General features: G+C 41.0%; 1 protein-coding gene across 1 annotated transcript in view; it reads left to right on the plus strand.

Annotated features, from left to right (window-relative positions):
- The window catches only part of PDE1C (phosphodiesterase 1C), a 422,458-nt gene that overhangs the window by 110,032 nt on the left and 288,326 nt on the right, over positions 1-24,100 (plus strand). The window contains exons 2-3 of the mRNA XM_065628628.1: positions 979-1,029; positions 6,854-7,025. Of these exons, the coding sequence (XP_065484700.1) occupies positions 979-1,029; positions 6,854-7,025 (223 nt within the window). The remainder of the gene's footprint in view (positions 1-978; positions 1,030-6,853; positions 7,026-24,100) is intronic.

Below are 24,100 nucleotides of genomic sequence, written 5' to 3' on the forward strand. Positions count from 1 at the left end.
TTCTCAGTTCTGGTCATGTTTTGCATCATTTTGTGAAATTTCGTAGGTTGCTTGGTCTCATCTCTAGAAACCAGCATTTTTAAAGAAAGCAAAGAATTGGCAAGGTTTCTCTGTGCACTCGTAATATGCTCTCCTCCCTGTGTGCCCATCAATGCTGTTCCTCATGATTATTATAGCTACAAAAAATAAGAAGTCATGGGTGGTGATTCTTGTCCTTGATAACTCCACTGTTTTTTCAGCTGTAGTTTAATATTGTGAGAATCCCAAAGAGTTGTTTATGCTCTTGACTAACCACACACCGGCTGGGTCACAGACGTGTTGAGAACTACGCCAGTATGAATCTGAGGCAGAAAAAACCCAGGATTTGCACAAGGTTGTTTTTATCCTAGGTGATATCTGTACACAGTTCCAAATGTCAGAGGATTCCTTTGCATAGATCCTTAAATTTCATTTAATTTGTTATTAAATGGTCCTCTGGGTTTCCAAAATTACTAGTGCATTTCTTTATGTAGGTGGAATAATCTTACTTTTTCTCTTACTGTACTCATTAATGCAAATGGAAAAAAATAACATTTTATTTAGGACTTGGAAAAAAGTCTGATATAAAATAGAATTTTTAAGATTTATTGTGATCATATATTGCTATGTACTATTAATGGCTAGTGCTTGAATGTTGGGCAATTATACAATTCAGTTATTATGTGGGACAAGACAATGTTTGCAGGTGCCTGTGGTGTGCCCTGCTGACTCTGAAAGCCACACTGAACCAGATAGACAGACAAACATGCAAAGTAATGTATTTGGTGGCATTTTAAAAAAGTATTATATGTGTGTGTGTGTGTATACACCTATGCATATATATCCAGCTGCTGTTACTGTGAACAGTCTTCTTTATATGCATGGGAATTGGTATTATCATTAGTCCTAATGTAACATCTAAATTTAATGCTTTTTATTCTCTGTATTTTCTTCTTTCAGTTGCAAACGAGACAGGTGACAAAAATGCACGACCACTTTCACGATTTGCCCGTAAGTAGCCTTTTTTATTTTAACTAGTTGAATTCTATATCTACTGTAGAAATAAACACATTTAATAAGTCTTTAATCTCATATTATGTCCACCCTGTTATTACAATTCATTTACAGTACTAAGCTGAGGAACCATAGGACTTAGTTGGAAAAGTCACTTAAAGAAATTCAGTCTTTTCGAACAGATATAAAAATTTAAAATTTAAAAGAATGGAAGGCTTAGTGACCTTACTGTTGCTTCAAGCATAAAAAGTTGTAACAATGTAAGTGTTGCAAATCCAACTGAATTTGACTACAGTGGCTACAAAGAGATTTGGGTCAAGTGTTAGAAATAGCCCATGATAAAGGTAATTAAACCGTACTGAAAGCCCCTCCATCACCTTCTGCTTGACACAGCAAGGTTGGGAACTAAAGGTTGTGACTTGAGATTTGAAATAAGTGACCCAAGTTTCAACAAAACAAAGGGGTGCGTCTGGTAATGTAGCACCAACTGGCCATGATTTTGACCACATGAATTATTAAAAACACGTGACAAAATATGTAGGAATGAGGATGGAGATAGGAAATTATACTCATAATGCATGCAGTTGAATGATAATTTGTGATCACTTTGCAGGGGAAAATCCCCTTATCATTAAAAGTGGGCATTTGCTATCACGACGAGTGGTGCAGATCAAAACATCAAATTAATTTACATCTGCGGTGCAGTATTTCACACAGTCACAGGATGGCACTCTGAGCATGCTGTACCTCACATAGGTAGCTAAGGTGCATAGTGCAGAAAGAACTTCTGTGGCTATGAAATCTGTTGCATGTAGTGACTTACAAGGTGATGGACCAGACTCAACAGGACTGAGAGAAAATTGTACTGACATTCCTTACTTCTCATTTAGGGTTTATTTTCCTTCACACTGTAGACAGTAAAGCTTAAAGGGGGCTCTATTGGTCAATCCTGGCTGGTTCCACCCTGAAAATTCATACGGCAAAGGAAATCACAGAGGAGAGAAATGTAAATGTAAACACAAACATTTTCAAGTTCTTTATCACTCTGCTTTTTGTCCATTATGAATGCTAGGCACAGAATTAGAAGATTCAACCCAAGCACTGTTTATTCCTGGATGTTTGGGTTACGAGGAGTTCATGATGCAGTATTGCCTGACAAGTAGGTCAAGCAAAATGTCATGACATTTGGAACTGAGCTGGCACTTCAGTTCTGATTCTGACATTCATAAGAACTTGTGGTTTTTTGGTGAATGTGCATAGGGTGCAGGTCTGAGACCCAGGAACAACCAGGTTGTGTTCCTGCTTTAATCGTGGCTCGCAGGCAGGCAGCCAAACCTTATTTGCAGAGTCAGGGGTGCCTGGCATTACATAGGAGAGAACAGACCGGCAGATGGATATTGGCTGAATAAAAGCAGAGGATACCCCTTTATAAGGCCTCATTGTATGACCCAGAGCTGCATGGGATGAAGTGTGGAGGGGAGATCAGGGCCACAGGCTATTCAACAGTAACAGAAATGCAATGCAGAGAGGAATACTTAGATAAACCTGGTTGGGAAACAGTCACAGAGGCATAATATAGGATCGAAGTGAGATAATTCAAATTGTAAATCAGACCATCATTGTTAGGAGTTAAATTTAGTGATTTGGGAGTCAGGTTGAGGATTTAATGATCCAGCTATCTTCTCATAGGGTATCATTAATGATGACTGTGTTGTCATGAGCAGTATAAGGTGATAACTCTCTGGAAATGGGAAAGAAAATTAGAATGGGAACTGTGTTATGGAAAGGAGGGAAATGTCTGAGGCATGTGCTGTGCTAATGTGAGTTAAAGGGATGATGCCCAAATTTATGCTGAGAGTAGTATAACCTACTCTACCATACCATGTTTCAATAAACAAAGAGTGGAGTGTAGATCAAACATTCAAAAAATCCTGACTGAATGGCAGAAAAAGCTGCAGCATTTGAGGACGAGGATTCAAGCAATAGCTGAAGTCATTTAGGATTGTTGTCATTATCCTTGTGTCTGAGTCACAAAGCAGAGACTGGGTGGCTCCCTGGATCGTGCCTTTCACATTCACTCAAATGATTAATTGAAAGACAATTATTAAGTTCATCTTCACAACAGAGAACAGGATTTCCATTGCTCTGTAACAACTGCCCATTTGAGATCAAGACTAAAACCTTCAGAGATTTCAGTGGGATCAAAGCTGGGCTGTGACTGAACACTTAACAAACCATGCCCATTTGGGCTGGCCTTATTTACCTGATCTAACTTTCTGTGTACAAACCATAGACAAGATAACCTACTGAAACCCAGATGAGCTGTGTCGATCCTGGCTGTTGTCCGCAGCTCTCTGCAACATGGAGTCGTTTCTCCTTTAGTTCATTAGCAAAGAAGAGGGAAAAGCTGCTGATGTTGATAAGTGAGGCCATGGGAACGGTAGTTCCGTGGTTGTCGGTGCTCCAGGTAGCTAGACTTGCAGTGTCACAGTATTTTCAGGCTATATGAAACTATTTGAACACCTACCCACAAATTCTTTATGCAGAGTTCTGCTTTTTAGATTATAACACCTAAATCTATTTTGCTTTTGTCTCTAGCTCAGCTGTAATAATCTTTGACAGGATACAATAAAATGAGGGAGAAGCATTTTTGCAAACGTTTACACTTATTCGAAATTAAAATTGAGTTAAGTGTTATTCATTCCAATGCCAGGGCTACCCAATCTCCTGTATTCTCAAATGTCAAATTCCAGTCCATTTAGGAGACTTCTAATTCAACAGGTTACTGCTGCCTTTAGCAGCAGTTAATGTGCTCGGTATCTCACTGTGCCATCAGTCTTTGTGGAGATTTAAGTTCAGCAGGTTTTCAGTGTTCCAGGCAGCTGGAAGCTCCTGGCTGGTGTCTGCTCAGGCCTGATGAGTAAAACAATCATTTGCCAAATGCCCTTCACCAGAGCGTCACCGTGGGCAGGCTGAGCCCTGATTAGGACAGGTGGGCATGGCATTTCATTGCTCTAGTGAAGCTGGTTAGTTCCTGTCAATTGGCTGATTTGGTGGTGTTCTTCAGAAAAACCAAGGACAGCTGGGTCTACAGTCTAGATCTCATGACCGAAGAAAACTGGTTGGGATGGATATCCATGCTGGAGGAAAAGGTATAGGTGTATGTGCAGAGAACATAGGGAAAGAAACAATATATATGGAAAAAAGATCCCCCCCTCCTCATTTTTGTTTAAAGAAAAAAGAAAGAAAAAGGTTCGATTTGAGTGATTATATGGTTTTAAGTGACAGTTAGTTAACCTGTCACTCTTGGCTTTCAGTGGTAGTGCAAACAGCAAGCTACTTGTATCTAGTAAGTGTGGAAAAAGGCCAATATGTCTTTCTCCTGGATCATAGAGTTGTCCTTCACCTGACAAGCTGGAGGGCTTCTGGAATGAAAGAAATTAGGAATAAAATTCCTCACGAGAATGGTTGTCAGGCATTGGAACAGGCTGCCCAGGGGAGTGGTGGAGTCACCATCCCTGGAGGTGTTTAAAAGGCGTTTAGACAACGTTCTCAGGGACATGGTTTAGTGCTAGAGTTAGCGTAGGTTATGGTTGGACTTGATGATCCTGATGGTGTCTTCCAACCGAAATGATTCCATGATTCTATGAAAGGGTGGATCTGAGGAAATATGGAGAAGGTGGTGGTTTGGGGAGCTCAGCAGATTCCTTGGAGTAATTGCAGGGGAAAACCTCAAAATCATAAAAGTAGCTTCAGAGAGCCACTTTTCCACAAAATATTATTTTAACAGTTCACAGCAGCTTTTTCTGCAGGTGTTGATGTCCTGCTCTCCTGTCTTAGTGTGCAGTATGTACAGCTGGATGGCAACTTATTTTTTATTGTTGACCATATCTCAAGGGAGACTTAAACTTCTGGTTCCAACTGTGCTGAGTATGCCATACTTTTGCAAAAGAAATCATCCTCTCAACATACTATAGGGAGTCACAATATTTTTTTGCTTTATCACATGCGGCCTGGTCAGATACTATAAAACTCTTATATCCTTTATATTGACCCTTACAGAATGGGGAAACAAATGCTTACCTATTCAAGTAAAATTAAGAAATTTTGGGAAATTTGCATGGTGGTCTGAAGAACAGAAACAGTGGTATTGCCATAACATTGCAAGTCCTTGAATTATGAGGATGTATGGATGTTGCTTTTATTTCTGCAGCTGTTGTGTAGACATTACTTCAGACTACATGGTGTGAGGAGATATTTTTCTAGCTATTGTAGCACAGAACTCAGCACAGGACATCAAGGCTACCTGTAAATCTGGGTAAATATGGTCCTTGCACATTAAATATCTGCTGATAATTAAAAGCAGAGAAGCCTGTGAGTATGAAGCTTTCCTGATTAGCTGGGAAATACTCTGAAAACTACTTTGGCATGGGCAAGATAGACTGAGGATTCTTGCTGATCTGTCTTCACGCCATTTAGGCTGTGTGAAAACAAGATGTTGAAGAGAACCAGCAGAATAAGGCTGCCATCAGTCGTGTGCAGCGGCAGATATTGCTTCTTCTAACAGGGTAATTTTTCATGTTATATCCCCAGGAGATGTGAGATAACAGCTCTTCTATTTGGTTTCCTCTTATGTACTTAGTGTGTACTGCAACAAAAAGTCAACCTTAATCCATGTGTTAGGTCCACTATTTGTTTCTTAATTGTCTCTGCTGGACAATTAAGTCTGAATACCAGGAAAATATTTGAAAATTTTACCCATACAGTCTCTTAGAAAAATCTGTTGCTGATTTTAGAAATATCTAATTTATCAGAATATTGTTTGTTTGTTTGTTTCATTTTGCGTATTGATAAAAAGCCCGTGGAGAATGACTAGCAGCAGAGCTGGTATGTCTTATTACTTTGGAATCCAGTAAGATGCTTGCTGCACCTCTGTTGTGGAAAGTCTCTTAACTGAAATAATTCGTATTCCAGTACTTAGCTGCTCTTCTTGGGATCTCCTAACTCACCAATGTATATTCTATAATACTTGACAGTCAGATTGTGACACAGGTGTTCTGTATAGTAGTATCACTAGGATTTTCAGAAGTGCCTAATTTATTCAGAGGCCATTTGGAAATTTTTGAAAATATGAACCAGGTACTTAAATTTTATGAAATGTAAGTCACGTATTCTCTCTTCCAAAGGTGGAGAGGACATCTGACTGAAGGATGCTAATTGTACTTTGTTAGTGGCACTAGACTTACAGATGGGGATCAGTTCTGTGAATGGCATGCAAGAGGCACCTGGTGACACCTCTACATAAGTGTAAAAAGACCACTCACAGAAATATTTTGGCATTTGAATGTCTACAGAGAAAAGTTAAAGTTTCAACAAAAAAGAAATATGTTTTCTGATACTAGTCCTTCAGTGATGCTAGTCATTCACTATTAACTTTAGTCTAAGAAAGTCAATGATTAATATTGTTTTGATTTGGTACTTTGTTTTTTGGTTAGTTCTTTGTCTTAAAATACAGCCACATCAATATATGCTAAGCTATAATCTAAGTATAATGTGGATAGGATGTTTTTCATTGAGATGTGAAAACTCGGTGTTCTGTAATAATTTTTTTTTTTTATGGGAAGCATTACAGTCTTGGATTTGGACCTGAATGTTAGTGTTTATTTCCACTTTGAGCTTTATTTCAGTTTTTCAGGCTTAATCCCAGACTGTGGTGATGTAAAGGTAAAAAGATAACAGACAATCTTTGTTTTCCAGACTGCTGAGAGACTGGACGATCAGCCTACTGATTTATTTTCCTTCTCACTCTGTGTTTTTTCAGGGTCTAAATCACAAAACTGCTTGTGGAACACCATTATTGGTGGGCTGACTGGCAACCTCAAGGAAAGGCCAAAACCAACTATCATCAGTGACCCTAGACCTCCTGAAGAAATCTTAGCAGATGAACTACCACCAGTGGACAGTCCTGAGGCGTTGGTGAAAACATCTTTCAGGTCTGACGGATATGGGTTTACTTTGATTATCCTTGAGAGGATATCTTTTTAAGATTAAGTCTTCAGTGTGAGTTTGGTGGGAGAAATTGATATGGAAGGATTCTGCAATGCTGCGTATCTTCGTACTGAACAAGAGTGGAAAAAAAGTGGTCCATAAGTAATACTGACTGGACCCGTCTTTCACTTCTCAGACCTGATTAGCCTTCTTAAAAGATTAAGGACTAGACAGATATAAAGTCTATAACTAGTCAAAATGGTCAACAAAGACAGTTCATTACCTGAAAATGTCTTTGAAGTTTGGTATTGTTTCATTTGAAAGAGGTCTAGTGAGGAAGACTTGTACTTTAGGTCAGATGATGTGCTTTATTGATGCAAGAGAGAGCTAAACCTTTTCTGTTGATGTAATGTCTTGAGACCTTTCTAGTGTTAATTTATTTTGTCAAGGAGAAGGATTCTGGCCAGGGGCTTGCAAGCAAGCAATTGCTGCTGTTGTAAATTGTGTGATATATCTGCTGCTGGGTTTTCCTCTCTTTTATTTAATCATGTGGACGTACAGTTGTCAGATGTTTCTTGGAGGCATGTTTTCTGAAAATAATTTTCTCAAATGAGATAAAATAGAGAAGTTGTGTGTATGGAGTTGATCTTTGACCACTTTGACGTGAAAATTGGTGTGCCCAGCAAAAGCGAAGCAAGTGGCAGAATTCATTTTTCCGAGTGTTTTTTGAACTTTTGTTGTTGTTGTTGTTGAAAAACTATTATCTACTTTTCTTTTATATTAAACACACATATGCAAGCATAAAATGAGCTTTGCTTTGGATAAATTTCTTTGACTACAATGATTTTGATTATACCTCAGTCTGTCAAACTTATTTCAGTCTTCACACAATCATTATTTTGAAGGTACTTATTTAAGCCATTATATTAGGTAGTAATTTCAGATATCTTTTTTATACTGCTTGACACTTAAAAACATTACCATAAAGTGAGTTTATGTCAGTCTATATAAATAAATCCTGTAATTCCATAGCACATTTTCATTCTTTATTATTTCCACTGAAATTATTCAGGACAAGTGTTTCAGAACCTCAATCCACCGTTTATGATGACCCATGGTATTTAATGGCTTTTAAACACTTTGTGTCTCTGATATTTAAAATCTATAGTTTCAGGAGATCTAACTCTTTTTCAGCTTTCACTTCTCATTACAAATTCTAGGTGGCAGCTATCCTTACATTGCCATAATCAAGATAATTTCAACCATTTTATATGACAAAATAATGTCACAGTGTTTCAAATGGCATGATTTGATTATGTAATAGGGGTGACTCTTGGAAGAAGTGAGCTTGTATATAGCATAATAAGGACTGCTGAGTTGGAATTTAGTGAAATAGTTTTGCTAATGCAGTTTAAATGGTGTTATAAACATTACAGACCTTTATATTTCATCAGTGTAGAAATTACTGTACAATGTGGCATTTTTGGAGGCTTTTATAGATGGAAATCCAGACAAATTTTTGTTACAATAAGTTGTGTCTCGTTTTATAAAGAAAGGAAGCCCCATGTGCGTTTAAGAGCTATGCAGTGGAATGGAAGCTAAGAGAGTACACCGTAGTTACTCTCCGAAGACATGAAAAACCAAAAAACTGCAGTGGTTTTATTCAGTTTGGATCTTGTTGATATTATGGTGCAAACTGAGGCTTAGGAGGCAGTAGCATCTTTTGTACAGTGGGTCGTATGTTTGATTCATCAGTGTCTTCTGTGGGTAGTGATCTGCAGTGGTTCCTTGACAGAGTTTGACTGGTGTGTCCCAGTGCCTGTGACTGCCTGGCAGGCACCTGCTTTCCTTGTTTCTTGTTTGCTACACACTAGTGGCAGATCTTACAACCCTGTTGCCTTTTGGGGAATGAAATATGCTTTACGTGTTGTCCAGCCCAGCATATCTTAATTAGGAATCTGGTATCTGAATCTCAGGATGTGTTTGGGCAATGTTGGTCTTGTATGAACTGATTTTACAGAGAGGCGTTGTTACCGAATGTGACTGCTACAAACCGCGAAGTGCAGCAACTCCCTTCTTACTTCTGATTCACTGCTGTAAGAACAGTGTATGGCAATGCTATGCCTTTCATGCATCGTTAAAAAGAAAATGCCTCTCCAGTGTCAAATGAGTCACACTTTCTTGTGATTGCGTATCTTTTTATGTGAGTACATATGAGCAGCATGAAATCCCAGTTGCCACCTCTGGTATTAGATCTTGTTTTCTACTGTGCGGTACTTATTGTTCTGTAGCTTGGAAAATCAGGAAGAGATCTATATTTGATTTTGTTCAACATCTAGGTATGAGCTTGAAACGCACTTAAACACAAAAGGAGGAATGTGATTATTTCGGTCATTCCAGTTGTTCTTCTCTTGGAGTAATAAACCATCTCTAAGATGTGAAGCAAAACCCAAACCAAAGAAACCCCCTCACTATACCCCAAATAAGTATAGTGCATGATCTCTCCATAATTAAAAAGTGTTCTGATGGTCTTCATTCTCCTATACAATTTCTTTACTCTTTCTTTTCTGAAGATACCAAGAACGAACACAAGATTAGTCTAAACAAGGTCAAGTACCTTTCTAAAGACAGAACTGAACAAGTTTGTAGTGTCTTCTTGTTTGCAATATTGCACTGAGTGAACAGTCATAAGTAATTTTTTGTCTTGACTAGTTATACTACTGCAGTGCCTCCAATACAGATTTTAAAATTCATTCTCACTGGTCTTTGTTTGTCTAGTAAAGGCAGGGGAGGCACCAATTTGAATTATATGGGAAAATACAGTGGAATATGGAGAATGGCGGATTATCCCCTCTAGACAAGGAAAAAAAAGATAATTTGTAGAATCATAGAATAGTTTGAGTTGGAAGTGACCTTCAAAAGTCATCTAGTCCAACCCCCCTGCAATGAGCAGGGACATCTTCAACCAGATCAGGTTGCTCAGAGCCCCGTCCAGCCTGGCCTGGAATGTTTCCAGGGATGGGGCATCTACCACCTCTTTGGGCAACCTGGGCCAGTGTGTTACCTCCCTCATTGGAAAAAATTTCTTCTGTGATTCTATCTGTATCAGTAAGAATTAAGTGGTAATTAATGAGCTCTTAAGGAGACCACGTAGTAACTTCACAGCCTGTGTTAGCTTCTGTGCGTTGCTCCCTGGCAGCTGTACCCAAGTGTTTTGATAGTGCCGGGCTGGCACCCACCATGGGCAGCAAAGAAACAAGAGACAGGTTTGGGTACTGTTCTGCAAATACCACTGAGAATTTTATGGAAGTGCATTATGTTGAAGGATACGAGAGAAACTGCTGCATTTGTCCCCAGACTGCTGCCTGGAGTGAACTGAGTCACCATGGTGGCACTGGTCTGGATGAAAATTTGATGAATCCAAGATGTCATGATTTCTCCTAGAGTCGCTTGGTTTTGATGTACAGGAGAAATGGAGTATTATTTTGAGTCTGGAGACCTGGGACACTGCACTGGGGTACGTGACCATGGTGGTGCTTATGGGGTGTAATAGCCACACTGGATCTTGTGGCAGGAGAGGGCCCATGGTACAAGATGACTGGAATGTCCACAGAGGAATGGAAATGCTCATCTGAGACAAAATGTTCAATGCAACCTCCCGTCCTGGTCCAGGGCCTATGTGATGCGTAAATTTAGGCTGCAGTCATGGAGTATTCCAGCTCTATCGAGCACCTTTGGCCTTGGGGCGGCAGTGTTTCCAAAGTGATAAATCAGGGTAGCAGGCAGCTGAACAGTCAGCAGATGGGGCAAAGACCCTCTGTCCTGTACTAGACAAGCCTTACTGGATACCTATGTGGCTATGCTGAACTGGAAGAGGTATATGTTATCTTTTACCAAAGCCATGTGTCCTGGGAACCAGAGAGGCAGATTCAGTTCCTTCCAGGTCAGAGTGTTTTTAAGCTCCAGGCTCGCATGGGTTCTAAATTTCTGTCATCTTTCAAAGTATTTTCAGCTTGAAGCTGGTAACACCCCTTCTCGCCTTAACAGCTGCTTTACCTATGTCAGCTGCAAAGTTTCTTTATCTTTACAAGGACAGTTTGCTTTCCTTTCTTTATCTGCTTCTGTTCTGCTTTGGGAGTCTTAAATCATACTGGCAGCTAATCTTGTATTTCTGGTTCACTTATGGGTGATGTAAACTCTTGCTCATGCCAACTACTGGCCGCTTGATCTGCAGGACAGAGGTGATATTGTCCTGCTCCAAACGCAAAAGCTTCAGTCACAGCACCACGTGCTGGGAGCCAGCCCACGAGCCTCAGTCACAGAATCACAGAATCACAGAATGTCAGGGGTCAGAAGGGACCTCGAAAGATCATCCAGTCCAATCCCCCCACCGGAGCAGGAACACCCAGATGAGGTTACACAGGAAGGCGTCCAGGTGGGTTTTGAATGTCTCCAGGGAAGGAGACTCCACAACCTCCCTGGGCAGCCTGTTCCAGTGCTCGGTCACCCTGACCTTGAAGAAGTTTCTTCTCAAATTTAAATGGAACCTCCTGTGTTCTAGCTTATACCCATTGCCCCTTGTCCTATCATTGGTTGTCACTGAGAAGAGCCTGGCTCCATCCTCGTGACACCCACCCTTTATATATTTATAAACATTAATGAGGTCACCCCTCAGTCTCCTCCAAGCTAAAGAGCCCCAGCTCCCTCAGCCTTTCCTCATAAGGGAGATGCTCCACTCCCTTCATCATCTTTGTGGCTCTGCACTGGACTCTCTCCAGCAGTTCCCTGTCCTTCTTACTCACACAGTTGTGTGGGTCAAGATGGCATCAGTGGGAATAAGGGGTATGAGCCTTCCTTCCCCCTGCCTTGCCTGAGCCTAGCTCTCTGGGCAGCACTAAAGCTCAGCTGTAACTACCTAAGCTCATATGTGGAGTCTGAAAATCGGAGAGGGAGGTGATGCTGTGCAGGAGAGCTATGACCATGACAGACGAAAAGGAGCTGGGGGCTAGTTGTGGGGTAGAATAAAGCCTGCCCTCCCTCAGTCTCAGTACTTCCTTATTGCCTTTTTTATTTGGATATTTAAAAAAAAAACCACACAAAACAAAACCACACACAAAAACAAAAGATGAGTCTCACTTGCCCTAACTGGTTAAAAAAAAAAAAAAGACAGCACAAGGCTGGAAACATGAAAGACACTTTCTCGTTGGTTTTTATACCCATCTACAGCAGACCTAGGTCTCACTATACATTAAAATGTAAGCAGTGTCTCTGAAAACCATCCTTCTCAAAATCTTTCTCAATCCAGACTTATTATAAGGCACTTTACTTGCATTAGACTTAAATTCATCTATGTTCCATTCAAACCTGTTGCTTATTCCTGTTATTTATTGATGCTCATTGCAATGAATAAGAAGCAAAAAGTATTCTGTTCATTAAGGAAATGGCTCCCACATCATTTGTCTCTCTTGTCTCTGCTTTTAATTGTGCCTCCCTTCTAGGTGCATGTTACACTTCGTGAGAGCTATGCACTCATTTCTTGGTAGATGGAGATTTATGAGTCAGAGGGGGAATGATCAGAGGAGAAAGATTTATACCAGTTACTGTTCAAAGGCTGCGTTCTCCCTCTCTCTTCGCATATTTCCACACGGGCCCAGGAGGAAGGTGTTTTTTCAGGCAGTTGAAAGAGAAATGGACTTTTTTTTTGTTTTGTTTTTGATATCACAGTCTTCTTGGTCTTCATAGGATAGATGTATTATTGATGACAAGCAAAGCAAGCGATTCTGTCCCTGTAAATATCAGACACATCAAAAGACTCAAGTTGAGAAATTCAGATGGACTGTGCGTGTCCTAACAGAGCTGTGCCTCTGAAAGGCAGAGTGAAGCCACTTCCAAAATGGGAACAAGATTTTGAGCTGAAGCTCCATGAATAGGTAGAATCCCGGCAGTAAAGAAGTCCTGCTTTGAGGACTTGGCAACCGATGACAGAGCCCAAGGGAATGGCAGGAAGATGTGCCAGGGGAGGTTTGGGTTGGACATTAGGAAAAGGTTCTCCACCCAGAGGGTGCTGGAGCACTGGAACAGGCTCCCCGGGGAGGTGTCACGGCCCCAAGCCTGACAGTGTTCGAGAAGAGACTGGACAAGCCCCTCAGACACACGGTGTGAACTGTGGGGTTGTCCTGTGCAGGGACAGGAGTTGGACCCGATGATCCTTGTGGGTCCCTTCCAACTCAGGACATTCTATGATTCTACGACTGATTAATGCTTGTCCTTGACCACACTTCTCTGCCTGACATACGTCACCTGAATCGTGTACCGTAATAAACTCTGAGCATTTGTTTTGCAGCAGGCATGGACTACGCTGGCCCCCAGCACACACAGAGGGCAGATGTATTTTTAAATCCAAACCTGGTATACCTGTACAATCACATCTCAAATGTCTGTGCGGCACTCATGTGGGTATACAAGGCTGTTCAAGGGTCTGCGATTAATTGCGTGGCTTACTGAGCTTGCCAGCCCAGTCTTCCTTGCAGTTTTACAGAAGAAAATGTATATGGGCAGGCAGTTGTATATCAGAAAATACGTGAATTTAAGGATAGTCTTTATGCTGATAAGGAAGTGTTTAATAATGCACTATTTAGTTATCTCCAACATGAGAGATTAATAGCCTCTATATACTAATACCAGCTTGGGATGTCCTGCAGTTCCCATTGACATAGTTTTTAGCCGGGTTTCCTAAGGAAAACTGGCTATCCTTTTCCTCAGGAAATGACTGTGTGTCTCAGTCAGCCTTCCCATTAACTTCTTAAACATTAGCTGAACTTGGTCAGTAGCTTAACAGAGTGGTAGACATCTCACTTAGTTCCTACCTGTTTTGTGAAAACTGATGGTAGAATAAAAAAGAGTCCCACTGAAGGAATGGATAGGAGAGAGACAAGCTGACTTCTGAGAGCTGCTATCTGAAGGACCAGCGCTGACATACTCTCCAGCTAATCACACGTGTGTGCAGCTGTGAACCAGGTGCCATGTGTGACCACACAAGCAGGCAGGGCAATATTGGGAGGTGAAGACCAAGGAGACCAGAGTGGCAGGAGACACAGCAGGTCACAGAATGTCTTGTGATGGGGAAGGTAAGAAAGATGTAAAGCACAAGTGCATAAGAAACCAGTCATTTCTTGTGCTGCAGCTTTGAGTACTGTAATTGACGCTAATGAAAGGTATTATCGTCACTTCTATTATGCTATAAATTGTGCCTAATCACCCTGGTGGAACGGCCACATATCTTATTCTGGTAGATTAAGTGAATTATATGCCGTGACGCCCTCCCCTCCTGCCATGTAGTTACACCCAGCGTGGACTTTCTGTGGGCACATAGAAGTCCAGGGTTTCCTGATGTGAACTCACTCTCATGGAGCATCACCTAAAAGGAGGAGCAGCTGGGCTTTCAGGCAAAATAGCACCAGAAAGGGCCCAGTGGTCACTTGACCCATTCATCTATCCTGACATCTGCACTTGAAGGGCATTTGGGAGGAGGGGATGCGGGCTCTGGAACAGATTTATTGTCCTGGCAGACTGCACATGTCCTGTGAGCTGTAAGTCGCTCGCCCTGTTATTAAATTAAGACTGTCACGGTATATATTTCATTCCCAATGAGAAAATGGGATAGTGGCTTTCTTACTCTCGGCAGTCAGAGTGTGATGAGTGGAGATAAAAGTCTTTGACTAATCAATTGCTGAAGCTTTATCCTGAGTTCTTTAATTTGCAAAAGGAAGAAACATTAAAAAGGCACTCAAAGGAAATTCCTATACAGTTTCATCTGCTTTTAAACGGCTGGCTGACGGCAATGAAGTTAAGTGGTATATTATAGTGTGATGTTTTCCTAAAGGATGTGGTAAAACATACTCCAGGTCCAATCCAATCAGGGGCCGGTTTGGGTTGTTTTTGAGACCACAAAACCTGCAAGTAAGATTTCAGGAATATTTTGAAGTGAATAACAACAATAGCAATCATGAAGTTACCCAAAATAATCTAAAGGCTGATGGGTAAGAGCTTGATCTTTACTAATGTCCTACATTTCTTCTTAATGTGAAAAGCTTTGAAGGAGGAGGAAAAGGAGATAATCCAGTTAATTGAGTATGGTGATCAGATTCGGAGAGAAAACTCTGTTCTGTCATGGGAAAATACTAGCCATTCATGCATTGAAATACAAATTTGAGTTATATATTTTGTGAAACTCCAGGCAGAATCTACACTAAACATTTACCTGGGACACACTGCAGATCCCCATACCTGTTGCAGGTGTCGCCCACCCGATGGATCAAATTGTTGATTCCCATGGGAATGCTTTAACACCAGACTCTAGGTTCTTGGAGTCACCTGTTTGCACCCCCTGCTCTCTGCGTCTCTCTTTTGATTCTGTGGTTTCTGATGAAAGTTTTGTCGGCTTTGCTTCCCCATGCAAAATGATTTTTGGTAACTGCCATATATTTCTGGAAATTCTTCTGCCAGAAATTCACAGCCCAGCCTTCCAGTGACTTTGCAGACATAAAGCAACATCTAGGTAAGCAAAGCTGCTGTGAACTGTCAACACCCCTTACCCACATATCTTGCTAATGGCTGTTTTTTATCTGGGTTTTGCATGTTAAGCTTCCTGCTGGCAATTTCCAGAAGCTATTTTATGTAATAGGAAAGTCTCATTTAGAAATTATCACACTATCCATCTGAGTACTCAGCAGTTGCTGATGTCAGAGCCACAGTGTCTGTAGTTTGCAGATTGGGACATTTCTTTTTAATTCCAATAAGTTTTGCGTCTGAACCTACTTCAGCAAGACTGCTGAAACTATTGTGTGTAACTTGGTTTCCATCTGAACTTTATAAATTGATCTAAACATTATAAATTGACTGAGGTTGTTTTGAAACCAGGCCTACAGTGTGAATTTTCTGTCAGTGCTGCTCTTACTCCAGCAAAAAACAATCTTATACCTTCTTTTGGTGGAAAGGGCTTTATTTTGAGGTGTGGAAATTGACCCAAGAATATGGGCTTCGGTCTCTGTTTGTGCCCAGTGATTCCTCCTGTTATAGATGTACCTCTATCTGTCTCCTCTTTCATGTTTCTTGTCAGAGCAAATGTTCTCTCATCTGAAAAAGGACCAGACTTGAACTTCTTTTTTTTTTTTTTTTTAATAACAGCTACTGAAGAGCGTTTATTGTAAAAAGGAACACTATCAGAAGCTTGTTTTCCTTCTTCCTAAATGGTGTGCACAAGCCTACATTTAGATTACTTCGAGCATCTGTAGTTGCAGTTTATAAAATGATGAAAAAATTTCTCTTTCCAGTACTTAGACCCTCAAGATTGATTTTTGTCATATAATTGTCACCAATAGTATCTGCTCCTGAATCAAAAAGATGCTTGTTATCCTACCAGCTTCTTGTAGCAGTTGTAATTAAGTCTATGCTAATTCCAAACAGTGTTATTAATAATAAAATAATATTCAGATTCATTCTGAAGATGAGATGTTGAGAAAATTTGATTCCTCTTCTGGCAGTGTACGTTCTTTTGAGGGATTCTTCACTTCCTAAATTGTTTTAAAGTTGCTCATAATATAATTATCTGCAATGTCAGCAGTAGTTTAGTAAAAGAATTACAGAGTGTAGTAGGGTAAAGACAGTGGGCCAAATTTGGTGTAAAATTGGCGGAAAACTCAGTTGACATCTGCGGAGTTATACGGATTTACTGCAGCGAGTATGTGGCTTGATATTTCAAAACAGTGGTAGTACATTGAAATTTGCATATTTGTTGATTAATGGTATAAATCTGATAAACCTGGCAGAGTGTTTTTGCTGAATCATGAGCAATGCTGTCGAATAATACAGTAATTGAAGTGGCCTGGGCTAGATACAGCAAATTCCCATCTGAGGAATGCCCACTGGTTTTCACAAAAACTCTGTGAAGCTTGAAGATGTTGGATCACCAGAGCCTTTAACTGTTTACCTTTTCTTTCTCTACTGCTTTAATTCTGATTCTAATGTAGCCAAGGCACTTTCTGAGCATTTCAGGATGGTGTTGGTAAGGTATGACCTCAAATGTACATTTTCTTTGTGTTGCTTGGGCTTTACATATTTGCTTATTCCATTGGTTCTCAGAAAAAAAAAAAAAAAGAAAAAAGAAAAAAAGAAAAAAGTACTTAGTGTTTTTTGCTTTATACTTCATTATATAATATGAATAACTGTGTTATCATGACATATCAGCTGTTGTGCTAGCAAAACTGTCCTAATTTCTTACAGAAATTACTCATTGGTATCAACAGAATACAGGGTCCTTAGTTTTGTGCTGCAGCAGAACATCTGCTGTATTACTCTCTTTTTTAAAACTAATTTCACTTTTTTCTGAATTGAAGTGAGATTAAACTCAGATTTGTCGTATTCTATATGTCATTCTTTTTGAAGCAGTTGTACAATAATTAATGAAAAGTTCATAATTGCACAAATGGATTCAATATATTTTACAAAGATCGATTTTTGTTGTTGTCCTTTTTTTTTTTTTTTTCTTTCCCCAGCATGACTGTGTTATGGTTTATACAACTATGATTCATGCTGTTTAACATTAATGACCTGGATGATGGGGCACAGTGCACCCTCAGCAATTTTGCAGATGAAAACCAAAACCAAACCAGGGGGACTGGTTAGTAGATCAGATGGGTGTGCTGCCATCTGGAGGGACCTCCACAGGCTGGAGACCTGGGCTGACAGGAAACTTGTGCAGTTCAGCAAGGGCAAGCACAAAGCCCTGCACCGTGGAGGGGAACAAACCCATGTACCAGTACATATTGGGGGCTGACCGACTGGAAAACAGCTTTGCTGAGAAGAATCTTGGGGTCCTGGTGGACAACTTAGGCCATGAACCAGCAATATGACCTTGCAGCAAAGAAGGCCAACAGCATCCTGGGTATCATTAGGAAGTGTCACCAGCAGGTCAAGCATCCTCTCTGCTCAGCACTGGTGAGGCCACATGTGGAGTGCTTGGGTTCCCCAGTACAAGAGAGACAGGGGCACACTGGAAAGAGTCCAGCAAAGGACCGTGAATATGATTAAGAGACTGGAACGTCTGACATAGAAGGGAAGGCCAGGAGAGCTGGGACTGTTCAGCCTAGAGGAGAGAAGGCTTGAGAGGAGCTTACTACTATAAATACCTGATGGGAGGGAAGACACAAGATGGGGTCAGACTCTTCTCAGTAGTGCCTAGTGACAGAACAAGAGGTGGAGGTAAAAAACTGAAATACAGGAAATATAATTCAAGCATAATAAACAGTGTGTTTGTATTTGTTTTGTTGTTGCTTGTTGTTGTTGTTTTTTACTATGAGGGTGTCTGGACACTGGCACACATTGTCCAGAGAAGTTGTGGAGTCTCCATCTTTGGACATATTCAGAACACACCTGGACATAGTCCTGGGCAACCTCCTGTAGCTGCTTTGAGCAAGGGGGTTGGACTAGATGTTCTCCGGAGGCCCCCTCCATCCTCTATGATTCTGTTTTGGGAATGGTAAAGCTGAATTATCACCTGTTGAGTAAAATCCTGGTGTCCGATCTGCATTGTGGATCTGTTATCTGCATTGCAGATTTTTGTTGCATCATCTGCATACATCTGCTGCATGGAAATCCCTCTGACGTCAGTATGAAGTAGAGATCTGCAGTGCAGATTTACGACTAGGATTTTTCTCTGGAGAGTTTCCCCATCTGTGTTTCAGACAAACCAGAATAACATGTTCTAACTTTTTTCCTATGTAAGCTGAGTATTTTGTGAATAGAGTCTTCCATAGAGAAGTTTATTAAAATGCAAGCTTCATCTCCCATTCATCAAAAGAAAGTGCCACTGAGTTCACAGCTCATATAGATGACAGGAAAGAAGAAACTCATGTAACGAGATACTAGTATGAGTCCTCAAATATAATTTAAATTTGTCTGAACAAGTTTCCTCTAAGAAGGGAGGTGAAGTGCAAATGACAGAGGCACTTCCATAAAGAACTAGTGAGAACTTTTTCATCATCATGAGCTGGGAAATGTCTTGGTGAGATTATTTGTAGCCTTAGAAATCATTAGTTCATTTCCAGGGTCACCTGAATGCTTTGATCTGTCTTGAGTCACAGGCTGGTAACAGAGGGAGGTTACTGCTTGTTGCTTCTGCAGAAGCATTTCTGGGGGTCCTGCTGAGCTTTCTCTAGGTCTTAAAAAATATTGCTTAAATATTTATCTTCCCAGAGATACTAGACTGAGGTGTAATCTATTTTTAACCAGTGGTCTCTACTAATGTTGATTTCAATGGGGAACTTGGCCTAAAATACTACATGGGAGATTTTCTAATGTATTTCCTTCAGCACTGAGGTAAGACAAAGTGACAGAAAAGCAAATAAGCACATTCTTTCATTAACCTTTCAATTGCTGAATTTGTGTGTCTATTGTTGTGCAAAATGGGATTATACTTTTTTTGGTCTTGTCAAAGGTAAAGTCATCTTAATGACACTCATCCCTCCCCAGACACAGTATTGGGAACTACCTGTTAAATACTTTCAGTAGCTGGCTTATAAAATTCTATGGTTTGGTTTGGTTTTGTTGGCCCCAGCATGGCCTCAGGTGTGAGACGAGATTCTCTGCCAGTTTCATCCATGCAGTTTTATTATAAGAGTACTTGACTATAGCAGAGCTGTACCAGTATATACTAAAGGAAACTAAGATGCTGTAAGCTGAATGACATGAGCTAATTGCAACTCAGATGGAGAGAAAGGTAATCAGTCAACCTGTTCCCTGTTCTCTTCTGAATGTCTTCATACTTCTGTGGGAATTTCAGGGAATATGGTGACAGAAACAAAGCACCAAAAGCTAACTTCGCTCAAAGTTTCAGACAGGTACCATGAACAACAACCATCTCTGTCTATTTTTGGAACAAGAGATATTTTTGGGGGAGAGAATGGGAGAAACAGGCTTGCTATGTGACCATGTTGAGATAAACGCTGGCTTTGTTGAACTCTTTGTTGAACTTTATTGACAAAATGCTGGCTTTTAAGGGCCAAATATGTGCAAGTTTCAGAATACGCCTCTCTAGCTTTTGCTCTGGCTAGACAACTGCATCCATGTTCATGCTGTTTGGCATCCTCAATGCACAAAGGCTGAATGCCGCAAGGGACACCTGCTATTCCACAGCATCTGACTATGGTCTGCCTGGTCTGGTGAGCATTTGTGCCACGTCTGATGTCTCCGTAACCATATGGAACCCAGGGCAACCACACTGTCACCTTTATAAGTGACTCTGCCCAGTGTCCCCTTTGGCTGTTCTCTAATGACCATGAAGGGATTATTTTTCCCTGTGATGTTACTAGCAAGACAGGAAAGGCAGGAGGGGTTCGGCTGTTTTGTGAGGGACTTGGGACAGCCAGAGCTGAGGTGACCTGAGGGTACCTCCTCGTGGTCTACGTGCAGGGCTATAGCTCCTGTGCTAGTTATATGGCGTATGTTTTATTTTTTCTCAATTCTTCGTAAACCAAAGCCTGTCACCTCACACTGTTTCTGGTGGAGTGACACCAGCGTCCCTTGGTAGGACTGGATTTGCAGGACTGGGCTGCAGGCTAAATGAGCTGGCAGGAATTTTGGAATAATGCCAGGTCTGGGACAGGCTTCCCAGTCCAGAAGCAGAGGGTGGTCATCATCCTCGGTCTGCACCAAACCCACATTACCCTGTGGCCTTCCAAGCTTGGCACCAGCCTGTTCCTGTAGCCACCATCAATACCAGAGCTGTCGGAGCATGCAGGTATGTGAAACCACAGCCACCTGGCTTGTCCTCAGCTTAGCAATGAAACTAACAGTCGCTTTCTGACAGAAAGTTGTACTTGGCCGGGCTGGGAATGTCCATGGGATTCCTGTTCTGTAGCATCTACTGGAGGATGGTGTCCATTTGTGTGGCACTTATTTTCCTGGTATGACTGCCATAAACATTTCATTTATGTCACTGATCAAGTCCACAGTTGTTGCATGTTTTAGGGCTTTCGTCTGGCCCAAACTTGTAAGCAGTCAAGTCCCAGGTGTTGTTTTAGACTTGTGAAGCCCAGTGGCAGTTTTCTGATCATAACCCTCCATCTTTGGTGTCCGCGTTGGGATGACATCATGACTGGTTACTGTGTGGCATTGTTGCTTTTAGTTTTCTGGGTCACACCAGCTATAGCATCATACTGACCCGGCCGTGTAAATACAGTATTTTGCGCTATGCCTCTCTCCAGGTGTACATTGACTAGTGAGGCTTCAGATGGCTTGAATCAGAAGATGCATCCAAACTCCATATGAGTGTAGACTGGAAAGTGCATCAAGAGCCTAATATTTTCAGAGCATTGCTGCCTGTTTAACAAAGGCTGGTGCCTTGCTGCAGCCCAGGCACTGTGGACATATGGGCAACTTAGCCTGCAAAGTGGCTTTGACAAAATAGTCTCAATATAACCGATGGCTATTGTAGAGGGATTGCTGAGTTCATTTTATATACATTTCCTGAAATTTCTTCTTCTCAGCTTCATGCTTCTTGGTCATATATTCTTAAAATAAAACTCTTCCTTAAGAAAAAATTAAAAAATATGGCTCTATAGTTTCCAGGAAGCATGGACTGTAAAATGAAGTAAACCAACTGTATATTTAGAAGCATGCAAGTAAATGTCTCATAGCTAAACTTAATATAAAGGTACAGTTAATTGAAGGTAGTATGTTAGCACTGAGAATAATGCTGTACTTATTTCCCATTTTACAAGGTAGAAAATACGCTTCAGTTAAATGAAATTGCAATGAAAATCCTTATTATTTTGTTGTATTTCTGAGGAAGAAAGTAAATATTGGAAATTTCTTGGATGATTTTGGAACTTCTTTCTATAGTGAGTGTTCTTTCAGCTTTAAAACATTTTCATCAGAATTTTTGATGCCTCTAAAATAATAATAATAATAATGATGATGATGATGATGTAGGAGACTAGCAACCTTAGATAAACAATTGTCAAATAAATCTCACTGTTAAAACACAGTATGAAAATGCACACTGCATAGCAGCATGAAAAAATGCATAGAAAAATGGTAATGCATGGTTTTCAGAATACAGGGTGTTTCAAAAAGATGGACCCCATTTGCAATCATTATGCTTTGAAATGGAGTCCATCTTTTTGAAACAACCTGTAGTTTGCTTTGTGGTGTTTACGTCATTGTATAGTGGTTTGTCATAATTGTCACTGAACCGTAATGTAAGGAACCAGCTTTGCAAAGGACCTTCCTTACAACACTCTCCTCAGCATACTTGGTTTGTGGTGGCAAAAATGAGAATGCCATGGAAAGGAAAACAAGGGATGGGAGGGTTTGGATGGTGTTCTGTCTGTGCGTGTGTAGGCAGAGGGAGCTCCTGGCCATTTCATGAATGTCAGAGCAGGATCCTTCTCAGAGATGCTGGGGTTCTTCCAGGATAACTCATCCCCTGATTGTCTTCCTCTTCAAGTGTTCTTGAAAAAAGCTAGAATGGAATGGAATGGAATGGAATGGAATGGAATGGAATAATTTTGGTTGGAAGAGACCCTCAGGATCATCGAGTCCAACCATAACCTAACCTAACTCTAGCACTAAACCATGTCCCTAAGAACCTTGTCTAAACGCCTTTTAAACACCTCCAGGGATGGCGACTCCACCGCTTCCCTGGGCAGCCTGTTCCAACGCCTGACAACCCTTTCCATGAAGATGTTTTTCCTAATATCCAATCTAAACCTCCCCTGGTGCAACTTGAGGCCATTTCCTCTCATCCTATCACTTGCTACTTGGGAGAAGAGACCAACACCCTCCATGCCACAACCTCCTTTCAGGTAGTTGTAGACAATTATAAGGTCTCCCCTCAGCCTCCTTTTCTCCAGGCTGAACAGTCCCAGTTCCCTCAACTGCTCCTCATAAGACTTGAGACATAACTTGGAAAAGTAAGAGATGTGATACCCAGTACCTGCTTTTTTCACCCTAATAGGAGAAGAGAAAATGTGGTCTCTCAGGGACTTCAGCCTGTTTTCCTCTCCAGCGTCAGCAAGTGAATATTTTGCTCTTTTCAGGGCAATATAATAGGTTGCCACTTATGAACACACTGCAGCAACTCAGCCAGGTGGGAAGCCTGAGAACGTACTGAGGGACAAAACTTAGCTGCGAGAAGAAGCAGTGAAAACTGGCAGTGAAATTTGTCATGAACAGGTCCAGTGAGCAACCAGATATGTTATTGAGGAGATACAAAAACTCCAGCTGAATATTAAGCCAAAAGGGAGGAAAAATAAAAAGGAAAAAAAAAAAAGGCAAAAAGCGTAGTTTGGAGGAAAGCGCATGTCTTTCATTCTCACCTAGAATGCAGGAACTTGTTTTCAAATGTTTTATTGTTGTTATTACCATTTTGATATGAGTAGTTCATGCTGCTACGGGTGAATCACAATTAAAACTGATGATGGTGTCTGAGTAGCCTCTGCGGTAGGAGGCAGCATGTTCCCGTATCTCTGTGCTGGCTTGCAGAGCCTCACTCCTCACTCCTCAATGGGGAGGTGGGGTGCCCCGCTGCTCTGAGCACCCAGACGGGTGGTTTTGGTGCTGAAGGTCGTGCCCAGCTCATCTTTCATGTGCCACAGGCCTGTGACTGGCTGGTGAGTGCAGCTGCACGTTACGTACATGCAGTGGGAGATAAGAGGAATGTTTTGCCATGGCTCTACAAAAGCTGTGGACAAGAGGACCCAATGACAGAGGAGTGATAGCTCTGATAAGCCAGACCTCTATGCAATGTCTAATTTTAGTGTTTATCTGAGCAGTGGGTAATTGGAAGTGTTGTCAAATGACAGATAAAACCCTAAAAAACATGCACTGTCACCATCCTGTTATCAGTAGTTGTAAGTAACCATGAGGATGAGGGTCTAAGAGTTCTGTTTTTGTTTTCCTGTTGCTCAGTTCAAGAGTGAAATCAGGAATGACTTTAAGTGAGAGTCAAATGGACCCCAAGCCTGTGGATGAAAATAAATTCAGGGACAGAGAGTCTGACCTTGACTATCCACAAAAATAG

Source organism: Caloenas nicobarica, chromosome 2 (genome assembly GCF_036013445.1).
Source record: "Caloenas nicobarica isolate bCalNic1 chromosome 2, bCalNic1.hap1, whole genome shotgun sequence".
NCBI lineage: Eukaryota > Metazoa > Chordata > Aves > Columbiformes > Columbidae > Caloenas > Caloenas nicobarica.